Source organism: Callithrix jacchus, chromosome 8 (genome assembly GCF_049354715.1).
Source record: "Callithrix jacchus isolate 240 chromosome 8, calJac240_pri, whole genome shotgun sequence".
In the NCBI taxonomy this organism is placed as follows: domain Eukaryota; kingdom Metazoa; phylum Chordata; class Mammalia; order Primates; family Cebidae; genus Callithrix; species Callithrix jacchus.
Genome location: NC_133509.1, coordinates 112,848,130 through 112,861,903, shown reverse-complemented (window position 1 = coordinate 112,861,903; position 13,774 = coordinate 112,848,130). Strand labels below are relative to the sequence as shown.

At 47.2% G+C, this 13,774-nt stretch overlaps 1 protein-coding gene across 15 annotated transcripts in view; it reads right to left on the bottom strand.

The window, feature by feature from the left end:
- ADCK1 (aarF domain containing kinase 1) overlaps nt 1–13,774 on the bottom strand; it is a 152,060-nt gene that overhangs the window by 52,681 nt on the left and 85,605 nt on the right. For all 15 annotated transcript variants that reach the window (XM_078335522.1, XM_035261183.3, XM_035261187.3 and 12 more), the window contains one exon: nt 8,027–8,185. In XM_078335522.1, the coding sequence (XP_078191648.1) occupies nt 8,027–8,185 (159 nt within the window). The remainder of the gene's footprint in view (nt 1–8,026; nt 8,186–13,774) is intronic.

Below are 13,774 nucleotides of genomic sequence, written 5' to 3'. Positions count from 1 at the left end.
CCGCACTCCAGCCTGGCACTAGCACTAGAGTAATACTCTACCTCAAAAAAAAAAAAAGGATAGGAGAAAAGAAAGAAAGAAAAGAAAACTAGTTTCTGTTATTTACAATAGCAAAAGAGAAGGCAAATTATCTTTATTTAGTTCCTACTACATGCCAGGCACTGTGCTACGAGAACTTTCCACGCACACTTTCATTTAATCCTTTTCTTGCCAATTTTACATAGTAGAAAACAGGAACTGTCAAAACAAGATCTGACCTGGGCTTTTCTTGTTCATTCTGTATGCAGCCCTGCCTCGTGCAATACAAGACAACACAGGACAATACAATAGGAAGCTCAAGATAAGGCAGAGAAGGAGCTTTGTAAACTGTAAAATGCAACTGGAAATGTGAGTTACTGTTATCAAGTTATTGCACAGTATAAAAGAAATAATGTTCTATGGGAAAACAGCATACTAAATAGAATGCCTGTACCGATCCAAACTAGTAAAAATGAATGTTCGACAAGAATCGAAAATCAATTCAGAGTGATGTAAACAGCTTGCCATTCATGGGGTTTATCTTTGTTCTGATAAGTTATTAAAGTACACACTTTTTAGAAAACAGATTTATAGGGCAAAGAGAAGTTTCCTTGGGTGGCCCACGTCTCTGGATATTTTTTAATACATATTTAAAAAAATAAAATCGCTGTTGGACTCTGTGTCGAAGCAAACATTGCCTAGCCACCCACTGTTCAACCAACACGTTTAGTAAAGAAACTAGATGAGGCCATGTGTGGTGGCTCACACCTTAATCCTGCACTTTGGGAGGTCGAGGTGGGCAGATCACCTGAGGTCAGGGGTTTGAGACCAGCCTGGCCAACATGGCAAAGCCCTGTCTCTACTAAAAATACAAACAATTAGCCAGGCATAGTGGCAAGCACCTGTAATCTCAGCTACTTGGGAGGCTGAGGTAGGAGAATCACTTGAACCCAGGCAGCGGAGGTTGCAGTGAACCAAGATTACACCACTACAATACAGCCTGAGTGACACAGTGAGACTTTGGGGAAAAAAAGGGGGAGGAAGGAAGGAAGGAAGGAAGGCAGGCAGGCAGATGGTAGACAGCACGCACCAAAAATGCTTCTCAGAAAAAGTCAAAAACATGACTGCCACAGGTTTTTACTTTTTGAGACCCTTGGAATGGGCCAGATGACGTCAAGCAAAAAATAAGATTTAGTGCTATCTCCAAAGAGTCCCACCCCAACGTAGCTGAGTGCCTTGGGGCCCAGTGGTGCGTGAAGGGCATAGTACTTGGCAGTGAGTTAGATTCCTCAGGATGATAGGGCAAGGGGTATTCCTCATCAATTCAGAAGCTGGAGAAATAACTGGGAGTGATATAGGGTGATTAGGACCTGAGGATTATGGTAGTACCACAGCTCCGGGACCATCTGAGTCCTACCCTGCCCTCAAGCAGTGAGAATGGCAGTGAGATATGGCCCGCTAAGCTCCCCAATATTGTGGGTAGAAAAGAACTGCTGCAAAGCCAGCCCACCCGCAGACAGATGGACTATGCTTCGTCAGTTCACCCCTCCTGCTGAATCATTGTTCCAATCTCTGGGCCCAATTAGTCTGGTTCTGGACAGCCATTCAAATCAATAAGAGTCACTGGCCGTGCATCTAGAAGTAGAGTTGCCCCAACTATTAAAGGGACAATATCAGGTGATAATGACAAAGCTAGAAAAACATCCTTGGCTCTGCCTTTTTCTTTCGTGCAAAGTCATCAACACCATCAGATTCACTGAACACCATTTACTGAGAATCAGCCTCCCTCCCCTGCCATCCTTCAACAGTCTATCCTAAAGACTGTCTCCCTTCCCCAAGGGAGAAAATTCACAGGAGACATAAAACTCTAGGGTGGTACATGCTATTGGAGGACAAACCAACAGCCATCTCTCCCCTCATCCTGGCTAACACAACCCAGAGTTTGTACATCCTTCATGTCCTTCAAGGAAAGCAGGCCTGAGAAGGTGAATCATGATTGGTCTAAGCCAGTCAAGGTGGTCTCAGTTTTTTTGCTAAGACTGATTTAGGAATGGGCATGACTTCTGGACAATAAGAAATGAAGGAAACTCTACTATGGAACTGCTTTTTTTTTTTTGATAAGGAATATGAAAAGGGAAATAGGTCCTCTTTGGCATCCAGATGTTACCTACTTGTAACACCAGGAACTGTTATTGTTTCAGGACTGTGCATGGTGCTGGCTAGGAGGGCAAGCCAGGAAGCTGAGATAGCAGAGTGAAATACGTACAGAGGCTCTGAGTTGTTACAAACCACAATGAGGTGCTGGGCTGTCCACCTTGAAACAGCTGACCCAAGTTCCAGACACCTTCACATGTGAGATAATATGGGCTAGCATTGGCTATACCACTTTGAGTCAGATTTTCTGTTTCTTAGAGCCAGCTAAAAGCATCCCAACTGATAACAACCAGTAGTCACCACTCACTTGCTCTCAAAAGTCTCACCCTGTAGACCTCTATCACCCTGTAAACTCACAGTCATTGTGAGTTTAGATTTACAAGGTCACCTCCTAAAATGCAAATATAAAGAGGTTAAGCCTATCAGCCACTCTCTTTACTGTGAATTGCTTTCATCAGATTGCTTTCCCCCGGAAGACCAGGCCATGATCAATTATGGGGGAGTGGGGGGTACGCAAGAGTGGGAGAGAAGCATAAGGGCACACAACACCTGGAACTGCCATGAAAGGAGACATAGAGGCTATACAGAAAATAGCTTTGCCTCCTCTCCATCCCTAAGCTTCTGGTAGCCCTAAATGTCCCCTAGAAATCATTCTTCAGGCCAAGAATGGCTTTACCTTTCTGGGATTGTCATTCCTAAATATAAGACACTGTTGAGGTCTCAACACAGAAAAACAAAATATTCACTTCAAGTATCAAACAAATGAGCTTTCCCATTGGGTTCTTTTTGGTTTTGTACCAGAGAAGGACCCAGGCAGAACTTTTCCCACCAGAGACCAAGCCTAGTGAGATGGCAGTGTTACCCAGTGCTGCTAATCCTGACAGTCCATGGGGTGGGGGCCTTGGGCCTTCACTCTGGCTGTTCTCCTGAAGGCTCTAAGTGTGGTCTCAGGTTTGCCTTGTGATCTCAGCCCCAGAACTACCTCAGCCACTGCTGAGAGCCACTGTGTACTCTGCACACAGCCTGCCAGGCTGTGCTTCCCAAGAAAAGCATGTGATGCTTATCTCAGGGAGGAAGATGCCAAATCTTTATTACTGCTATTATTGCTCTGACCTTACAGCAACCATTATTTAGGGAGCTAGCAAGAAAGCGCAGAGAAAAAGCCACAACTGTCCTCCCTTCCAAGTGGGCCCTGATGGGTTTACTATGCAGAGGCAGCTTCCTGCCTGACTCAGGAGTGGCTTCTGGGGTTCAGGAAACCCTGGGATCCTTCAAGTCTCCCCGTTTTCTCCCAGCTATGGCTGTTCCACAGCTGCTGACAGGTATGCTAGAAAAATCAGGTTTCTAGACAGATGCTCAAGGCCACCCAGAAACCCTGCTCTGCTGCCCTGGTCAGCTGCCTTTCCACTGCACATGGTAGCTGTTCCAAACCTTCACCCACCCTCGAGCCTCCAATGCTACCTTCTACCCCCTCATCCTCAGCAGATGGTCTTGCCTCCTACTTCAAAGAAAAAATAGAGGCTATCAGGCTGCTACACACTCCGCTGCCCACTTTCCCTCCCCCTCTCTCCCTGCCCCACACTCTCATCTGTATCCAGCCTTCCCACCTTCCACTGGGCTCAAAGCAAAGGCTGATCAAAGGCTAAGGTTCCCACCTGTGTTCTTCATTCCCAGTCACCTGCATCTCCCCAGGACTTGATCTAGCAATTACTTCTCTCTGCTGAATCCCCAATCTGCCCCCTTCCCCATCAGCTACAATTCCACTCAAGTCTCCCAGTATTTAACCCTATGCTCTTCTCTGACCACTACCTAACTTTCCCAACTTTCCACAGGTAAACATTTGAAAAAAGAACATTCTCCATGAAGGGTTTCCACTTCCTTGAGTCCCAACTCCCTTTCACCCTGCTCAGGCCACTGTAGCTTCTCTTCCTAACCACCCTAAATTGCCAAATTCAAAATACTCTTTCCAGTGCTTTACTGATTTGATCCCCCATTTGAAAACGTTGAAGAATTCTGGCAGACTCTATTTTCAGAAATGGGGCTGCAACAGTACCTCCCATTCTTATATACTTGGAGAACCTTGCCACTCTCCCATTAGGAGGTAGAGTCTATTTCCCCAATGTAGAACTGAACTAAGGGGGCCTTTGTGACTGATTCATCCAAAAGAGTAAGTAAGAAGTAATCCTATGTGGCTTCCAAAGCTGAATCATAAAACTGTGATGTACTTTCAGCCTTATTCTCTTGCGTCACTTGCTGTTAGAACCAGCTGCCATGCTGTAAGGAAGACCAAAAAGCCATGTAGAGGCTGATATGGTGAGGAACTAAGGCCCTGGCCCACAGCCCCAGTTAAGCTCCCAGACAACAGCCTGCACCAACTTGCCAGCCAGGGAATGAGCTGCTCCAGCCCCCAGTCAAGCTACTCCAGTTACTGCTGCATAAAACAGATGAGTCTCTCTACCAAGCCCTGGCCAAACCGTGAATTCATGAGCAAAACACATGACTGTTGTTTTAAGTCACTGTGTTTTGAGGTGACTCATTATGCAGCATTAGATAACTGACATAGTGCTTTCATCTTTAACTTTTCTCCATTGAATATGGCAGCACTGCTCTATCCTGGTTCTCCTCCAGTCTCTCTGACCATGCTTTCTTAGTCCCATTCATGAACTTATTCTCTTGAGCTCATCCCCCAACAAACAATGTTTTGCACAATTTTTTCCTTGCCTTCTTTCTTCTTCTTTTTTTTTAACTCTACATACCTTCTCTGAGTGATCTCAACTATTACCTTTGATTCAGCTATCCCGAGTATCTTTGCTCATAAATGCTGAATTTGTATTCCAGCCTGGACTCCAGACCAACAGGGATATCCCTATCCAAAACTGCCAAGAGCATTATCTCACCCCACGTGGTTGCTGCACTGACCATTGCAGTTTGCTCTGAGATGCATCTCAATTCCCTTATTCTCATAAGAACTTCCATTTCCCAGGTGCCCTTGCCAACTTGCTGCCAGCTATGTTGCCAGCTATGCTACCCCACTGAGGGATACTGGCACACTGGGGGACAAGAGATGGAAACTCTTCTGCCTCAAATAGCAACTGCAGCTCCCACTCCCAAGTGATGGGCCCTAAGTCTGATCTGGCCCCCAGTGAACAGGTTCACCACAGTCTCAGCTTCTACCTGGTGGCCCCAGCTCCTGGGCTCTAAAGAACCACATATTCTCTTTGTCCCTCCAGCTTGAGGGCGGCACTGGCTTCCTGCTGTTGGTAAGCATCTCTCCATCCCATTTGGCTTTTCAGCAATTACATTATTTGTAAACTCCATTTTCTGTTTGAAATATGTAGAGCAAGTTCTTTTTCCCAACTATACCCTGACTGATATACAGTTGTCCCCCGTCTCCCTAGCTTTGCTTTCCAAGGTTTTAGTTATCCAAGGTTAGCTGTGTCCTGAAAATAGGTGAGTACAATACAATAAGATATTCTGAGAAAGAGACCAAATTCACCTCACTCTTATTATGGTATATGTTATAATTATTCTATTTTACTATATTTGTTAGTCTCCTACTATGCATAATTTATAAATTAACTTTATCATAAGTTTTTATGTGTATTAGTCTGTTCTCATGCTGCTAATAAAGACATATCCAAGACTGGGTAATTTACAAAAGCAAGAGGTTTAATGAACTCACAGTTCCACATGGCTGGGGAGGCCTCACGATCAAGGTAGAAGGCCAAGGATAAACAAAGGCACATCTTACATGGCAGCAGGCAAGAGAGCTTTTGCAGGGGGGCTGCCCTTTTATAAAACCATCAGATCTCATGAGACTTATACACTATCATGAGAACAGCATGGGAAAGACCTGCCCCTGTGATTCAATTACCTCCCACCAGGTCCCTCCCACAACACGTGGGGCTTATGGGGGCCACAATTCAAGATGAGATTTGGGTGGGGACACAGCCAAACCATATCAATGTGTATTAGACAAAAACAGTGTACATAGGGTTGGGCACTATCTAAGGATTCAGGGATCCACTGGGGGTCTTGGAATGTATCTTCACAGATAAGGGGAAACTACTGTATATAGTTAAACCTACTCAAATGTAATCACTTAAGTCAGAAACCTAAGATGTTTGTCTCCTTCTCATTCGTACCAATTGTCACCTCCACCCCATGTGTAAAGCTGGTCACAAAGTCCTGATGATTCCTCCCCTTGAACCCATCCATCTCCCTAACCCCCATTACACTGCCTCACTTCAAATAACTATTTCTCTCTCAGACCAAAGTAGCACCCCTCAATTAGTCTCCTGGCTACAGTCTCTCTGCCTTCTGATCATCCTCCGGACTCCCAACAGATTTTTATTTCTAATGCACATCTCATCATGACAGTCCCCTGATTAAAATTCTTAAATGGTTCCCCAATGACTATAGGAAAAAAATCAGATCTGCTCAGATCCACAGATAAGTAGTGAGTGTTGACCATGCATACCACTCTATGCCTTCGCCTGGAATCCAAAGCCCCCATGTTCTGTCCTAACTACCTTCCCAGGCTCATCTCCACTTCGCGCTCATACCATCTGAACAAGCTGAAGTCATCCAAGTACGCTCCGTCCTCCAAGAGTCAGGCCTTTATACCTGCTGGACTGTCCCTCTCCTGCCTGGCTATCTCAAGAGTCACCATCTTGTTGTAGCCCCTTTGGTACCCCATCCATCCAGACACAGTGCTACATGGCACTCTGCAAACACACTGTGGCTGTTTACACACCTGTCTCCACTAAATGGGGAGTGCTCCAAGATGAAGATGGAGCTCACTTACTCTCATGTACCCAGCACCCACCTAGCAGAGGGTGCAGAAGACCCTCAATGTATGCATCAAGTTTGGTTAAAGTGAGCTGAAATAACAAACTAAGAGTACAGAGTGAGGAAGGGAGCAAAGGAAGGGAAACAAGAAAAGGAAGGAAGGCTGCACACGGTGGCTCATGCCTGTAATTCCAGCACTTTGAGAGGTCGAGGCATGTGGATCACATGAGGTCAGGAGTTCGAGACCAGCCTGGCCAACATGGCAAAACTCTGTCTCTACTAAAAATACAAAACTTAGCCAGGCATGATAGTAATCCCAGCTACTCAGGAGGCTGAGGCAGGAAAATTACTTGAACCTGGGAAGTGGGAGTTACAGAGAGTGGAGATCGTGCCACTGCACTCCAGCCTGGGTGACAAGAGCAAGACTCCATCTTAAGAAAGGAAAGGGACATACTGCCAGGTTAAACTTAAACAGATTGCTGACCTCTCCGGGGGAGGTAATAGCTACTGCCTCAAGCAGTGGACACTCAGCTTCTTCTGCCCTTATTCTGAAGCACACAGCTAGAAAAGTCCACTATGGCTTTTCCTAGGACCATTCAGACAGGTGAATTCGTTCTTTTTAAACAAGTACCAGAGAACAAACCTGCAACCTGCAGGTTTTCTATGTGATCTGTATGTCAGTTTTATATCCCTGTTGACCACATGCTCCCTTTAGTTACAATTTAACAAATTAAGATGTAATTTTGTCTACCCCCTAAAAACACATCTTTGGTTCAGCTCATTTCTATGACATCCCTCCCCTGAGGTTCCCTTGGCCCCTAGCAGCTGCTCAGTGTGTTTTGAGACCACCACATGCAGTTCCCAGGGACAAATCAAGAACTGCCCCACACTGCCATGGGGTTTCGTGGTCACAGAGCTGTCATAACACCTCCTCTGTCGTGATCTCAGCAATCCTCTTCCACACTGCTGCTCAAAGGGCCAGACTCCACCCACTAGCCTGAACTGGTTCCACCTAGGTGGCCTGGATCCCAGGACTCAGGAAGGAGAAAAGTAGGGCGCTCACCTCCATCAGGAGAATGTCCTTTGAGCTCTGAGCCCGCACCTTTGGGTGCTGGACCTTCACGGCCACTGTCCGCCCATCATGCAGAACTGCCTTGTGGACCTGGGCCAGGGAGGCAGTCCCCAGAGGAGTGTCGTCAAAGCTCTGGAACAAATCATGGATCTGTCAGGAGTGGAGAGAGAACAGAGCAGTTAAAAAGGTGACCCAGTTCAGCAAGAGGGAGACTGGAAGATGGGCCAGAGTCAGGGCTGCCTAGTGCCTACAGGACAGATTTGTGAGTGCGTGTGTGTGTGTGTGTGTGTGTGTGTGTGTTGAGACAGAGTCCTGCTCTGTCGGCCAGGCTGGAGTGCAGTGACGTTATCTCAGCTCACTGTGACCTTGGCCTCCCAGGTTCAAGCAATTCTCCTGCCTTAGTCTCTTGAGTAGCTGGGATTACAGGCATGTGCCACCACACGTGGCTAATTTTTGTATTTTTAATAGAGATGGAGCAGGGCACAGTCGCTCACAAGTGTAACCCCAGCACTTTGGGAGGCTGAGGCAGGCAAATCACAAGGTCAGGAGTTCGAGATCAACCTCGCCAAGAGACCAACCTGGCCAGTATGGTGAAATCCCGTCTCTTCTAAAAACACAAAAATTAGCTGGGCATGGTGACAGGTGCCTGTAATCCCAGCTACTCAGGAGGCTGAGGCAGGAGAATTGCTTGAACCTGGGAGTCAGAGGTTGTGGTGAGCCGAAGATTGTGCCATTGCACTCCAGCCTGGGCGACAGAGCGAGACTCCGAGTCCAAAAAAATAGAGAGAGAGAGAGATGGGGTTTCACCGTATTGGCAGGCTGGTCTCGAATTCCTGACTTCAAGTGACCAGACTACCTCAGCCTCCCAAAGTGCTGGCATTATAGGTATGAGCCACTGTACCAGCCCAAAGGACAGATTTTTTGCTTTATCAATTGTGTACCAGCCTAGGGTCTTGCCCGGTCCTCCACTGCCGGACATTCACAGTAGGCATACAGAGGGAGGGGGACAGAAGACGTGCATGGAGGGTGTGTCCTCATACCTGTGCCTGGGGCCTTAAGCACCTCCTCCATCAAAGGCCAAAGAAGTGCTGTTCAGAAGTTGCAGAAGTGCTTCAGCTGCCCATTGAACTATCCACCACTGTGCCTCCGGGGCTCTCACATATGGACAACCCAGCATTAACAGAATGTGGGCCCAGGGCAGCCCCAGTATCTCAGCCCCAGACAGGGATCAGCTCAAAGAATCCTGGGCGGAGGCCCCAGACCAACAACCACCTTTTGTTCCTGCCTGAACAACAGTCTCAACATGAGTCACCAAGTCCATTCCCTGCCTGGCCACTCCAGCAGAGACCCCAGGCTGCAAGCCAGAGCTTTGCTTTAGGTCCTCACCTGCAATGCCACTCAGAGGTAGCCCTGGGTGGCATAGCACAGTGGCTCATGCCTGTAATTACAGCACTTTGGTAGGCCAAGTCAGGCAGGTCACCTGAGTTCAAGAGCTGCCTGGCCAAAGTGGTAAAACCCCGTCTCTACTAAAAATACAAAAATTAGCCAGGCATGGTGGCAGGCACCTGTAATACCTGCTACTTGGAAGGCTGAAGCAGGAGAATCGCTTGAACCCAGGAGGCAGAGGTTGCAGTGAGCCAAGATCGTGCGATTGCACTCAAGCCTGGGTGACAAGAGCAAAACTCTGTCATACACACACACACACATATACACACACAAACACACACGCACGCACACAAAAGGTAGCCCTGGGCAAAGCCCCCTGCTCCTTGTGTACCTCATTTTCTCTCTCCACGAAATGGAAAATAAACTCCTTACTCCTTCTTTTTTCCTTCCCTCTTAGAAATGTCATACCAATTTTCCTGAAGGAAATAAAATTCCCTGACTTGAGTGGCCACATCTACACAGACAGATCCAAATATTTAGCCAAGTGGGAAAAAGGTCCCTAAAGGTCTTTTCCAAGATTGAACAAGGCTGAAATCCTAACCCTCTCCATTTCTTTTTTTTTTTTTAAGATGGAGTTTTGCTCTTGTTCCCCAGGCTGGAGTGCAATGCTGCGATCTCGGCTCACCGCAACCTCTGCCTCCTGGGTTCAAGCAATTCTCCTGCCTCAGCCTCCAGAGTAGCTGAGGTTACAGGCAGGCGCCACCACATTGTATTTTTAGTAGAGATGAAGTTTCTCCATGTTGGTCAGGCTGGTCTCAAACTCCTGGCCTCAGGTGATCCACCTGCCTCGGCCTCCCAAAGTGCTGGGATTACAGGCGTGAGCCATCACGCCCAGCCCTCTTCATTTATTTAAAGCCTCTGTACAGCTTCAGAATCCTGGAAAGTCCAGACATGTGCACACACACATGCACAAGCATGTACAGATGCCTGTTCTCCTGGCCCACCCTCCCAGGTCCTCATGCTTTGAAGTCTATTCAGTCTGTGCAGCCCTTCCTCCCTCTGTCCCCACTACTGCAGCAGCCACTCTGCCCTGTCCCTCTGTCCCTATCCTTGGACTTCAGATGTCACATGACCCACAGCCACCATCCCACGCCATTTGTTAGGCTACACCATCACTTTCCTAATCTCATCTCATAAATCACTCCCTCCAGCCCTGTCATTATTTTTGTCGCTTTCACTAAACTCCATCCCATTTATCAACATCCTGCCCAGACCAAAGGCCCAGACCACATGGGGAAAGGCCTGGGCGTCTCTGTCAGGAGAGATGGGTATGGGATTGGCATCCCTGGCCCCCTTCATCCTGGTTTTTTTTTCATTATTATTATTTGTATCACCCCCAGTGGCTGGTTCTCCCAGCTCCCTGCAAAACACACTTTTCTCCTCCTCCGTGAGTTCTAGGCTCCCAATGGCAAAATTCTTCCCTTCTCATCCACCCAATCATCCTGAGTTTCTCAGCACAAGAACCCTTTATTATTATTATTTTTTTAATTGTACTTTAGGTTCTGGGGTACATGTGCAGATCATGCAGGATTGTTGCACAGGTACATACGTGGCAATGTGGTTTGCTGCCTTCCTCACCCCATCACCTATATCTGGTATTTTTCCCCACATTATCCCTCCCCACCCTCCCCCACCCCTGTCCCTCCCCTAGTCCCCCTCAACTAGCCCCTGTGTGTGATGCTCTCCTCCCTGTGTCCACATGTTGTAATTGTTCAACACCCACCTATGAGTGAGAACATGCAGTGTCTGATTTTCTATTCTTGTGTCCGTCTGCTGAGAATGATGGTTTCCAGATTCGTCCATGTCCCTATGAAGGACACAAACTCATTGTTTTTTATGGCTGTGTAGTATTCCATGGTATATATGTGCCACATTTTCTTTATCCAGTCTATTGTTGATGGACATTTGGGTTGGTTCCAGGTCTTTGCTATTGTAAACAGTGCCGCAATGAGCATACATGTGCATGTGTCTTTATAATAGAACAGTTTATAATTCTCTGGGTATATACCCAGTAATGGGATTGTGGGTCAATTGGAATTTCTATTTCTAGGTCCTTGAGGAATCGCCACACTGCCTTCCACAATGGTTGCACTAATGTGCACTTCAGAACCCTTTATCTTGGGCCTGGGCTTGGGATGGGGAAATAATGGGATCATCATTCCTGTAACACCCATTGGGACATCAGCTGCAAGTGGGCAGGGATTTTTGTCAGTTCTGTTTACTGCAGAATTCCCTGCAACTCCCTAGAACAGGGCTGGAGCTAGTTGGTACCAAACAAATGTGTTGAATGACTGAATCCACTAGAGAAGAATTGAATCAACTCTTTCTTTCTTTTGAAGTGACTAGACCTTCCTGTTCGCACACTCCTATGAATCCAAAGACCTCAAACGTGGAACTTTCCAAAATAAAAAAAAAGCATACCTGTTCCTCCAAGGCAGCTGTGGGGCCCTGGCCTGGCCAATCAGAACCCTGAGTATCTCCAGCCACATGCATTATTAGTTCAAGAGATGTACAGGTAATTCAACTGGTCCAATCAGACTCAATCATTTCACTTTTATTTGATACAGAAGAGATGTTTTTCTCAGTTGAACTTGAACATAAAAATAGAAGCCTGCGGTGGAACTGCTGAGGGTCACATAGTAGCAACAAAGAATACAGCTGAGGCAAGAGACAGAGGGAGGGAATCAGGGCCACAGTGTTTGAGCCTCTTGATCCAGCCATGCCTGAATACCCACCCTAGGATTCCTTTTCCTGCTTAGGTTGGTTTCAGTTTTCTGCCACACACAACTGAAGGGGCTCTGATGGATACAGTGTTCCCAGATCCCAGAAGGAATAAGTGAAAGAAACAGACATGGTGCCCAGCACCTGCAAGAGACCCAGTAAGTGTGAGTTCCATCCCCTTCCCACCCCCTTGCTGGGACAGGGACCCAGGAATGGAAGGGAAAGTAGACCCTTGGCAATGGCCCCAGCTGTTACGTAACAAGATCAATACCAAGTCCCTTTACAAGCCCTCTGGAGTTCCTGAAGGAGCAGCACCAAACAGAGGGTTTCCTGGAGCAGAGCTGTGAACGTACACCCTCATCTCCTAGGCAGCTAGAATGACCAATCTTCCCACCTAAGGGGGCTTGGGGATCATCTGACCTCACTCCCTACCCCAAGCCTCCTCCTGACTCCCAGGAACATCTGTTCATTGTCTGAGAAGGACAACCAGTCTTTAAGCCAGTGTCCTTGCAGGGGCACTGCAGAGTCATTGCAACTGAAGAGTGACATGGCATCACTTGGGCTGTGTAGCAAGAACAGCTGCCAAGAGCACCCCACAGGGAGGTAAGGGAAGGAAAGAGCTGAGGTGAGCAGATCCTAATCTCCAGGGTGAGAGGAAGCCTGATCCACCACATCCACATCCCCAAAGGACATGAAGGAGGCCTCCCACAATTCCCCATCCCCACTAGGGGAGTCAAGGGGGCCCCAGGATACCACCCAAGCCCAGTGCCCAACTTAGCACTCTGAACAAGGCCCAGCTGTGAGGACTTGCCCACATCTCCAATTCCAGCAGCAGAAGCAAAGATAGGCTTGGGGAATGAGGATGCACCCCTCACTGGACACTTGGAACCTGTCACACAGACACCCAACCCCACCACCTTCCCAGTGTCCCTGCAGCCATCTTTTCCTTCTCTATCAGGAAGCAAGTCACACGCCCACACCCTCCTGTGCTTAAGCGAGCACACACACATACACACACATGATAATTGATTGCTAGTGGATGTTCCTAGCTGGCTTATAAAAAAGGTAATTAAAGATTGGTGCTGCAGCCTGTAATTAAATATGAATAAAGTAGCTCTAAATGGAACCTTGATTCAAAGTGTTCAGTGGAAGTACTTTATGCTGATAGATGGTAAGGAAAAATAGACCCTGTCCCGAAAGCAGAATTATACCCCCCATGCAGCTGAAACAAATGCCACCCCCCTCCAATCAGGCCTCGTCCCACAGCCCTTTCAGCAGAAAACCATTACCAGAAACAAACTGCAGCATTTGCAGCAATTAGATTCAAGCAGGGCCCTCAGCTGCCTCCAGTCACTCACAGAAATTTGCCTCCCTTTCTAGGGCTTTCTTTCCCGATCTTTTTTCCTCCCCACTCTGGGTCTAGCGGCAGAATCAGTTAAGTAAAACAACTGCATTTTAATATGACTAGTTATGTGCTTTTTAATTACTGTCGGCCCATGATTCAAATATATCGATGTCCCTGTCTGGAAAAGGAAAAATAATCAGAAAAAGAGTTTCTCTGGCTTTTGATCG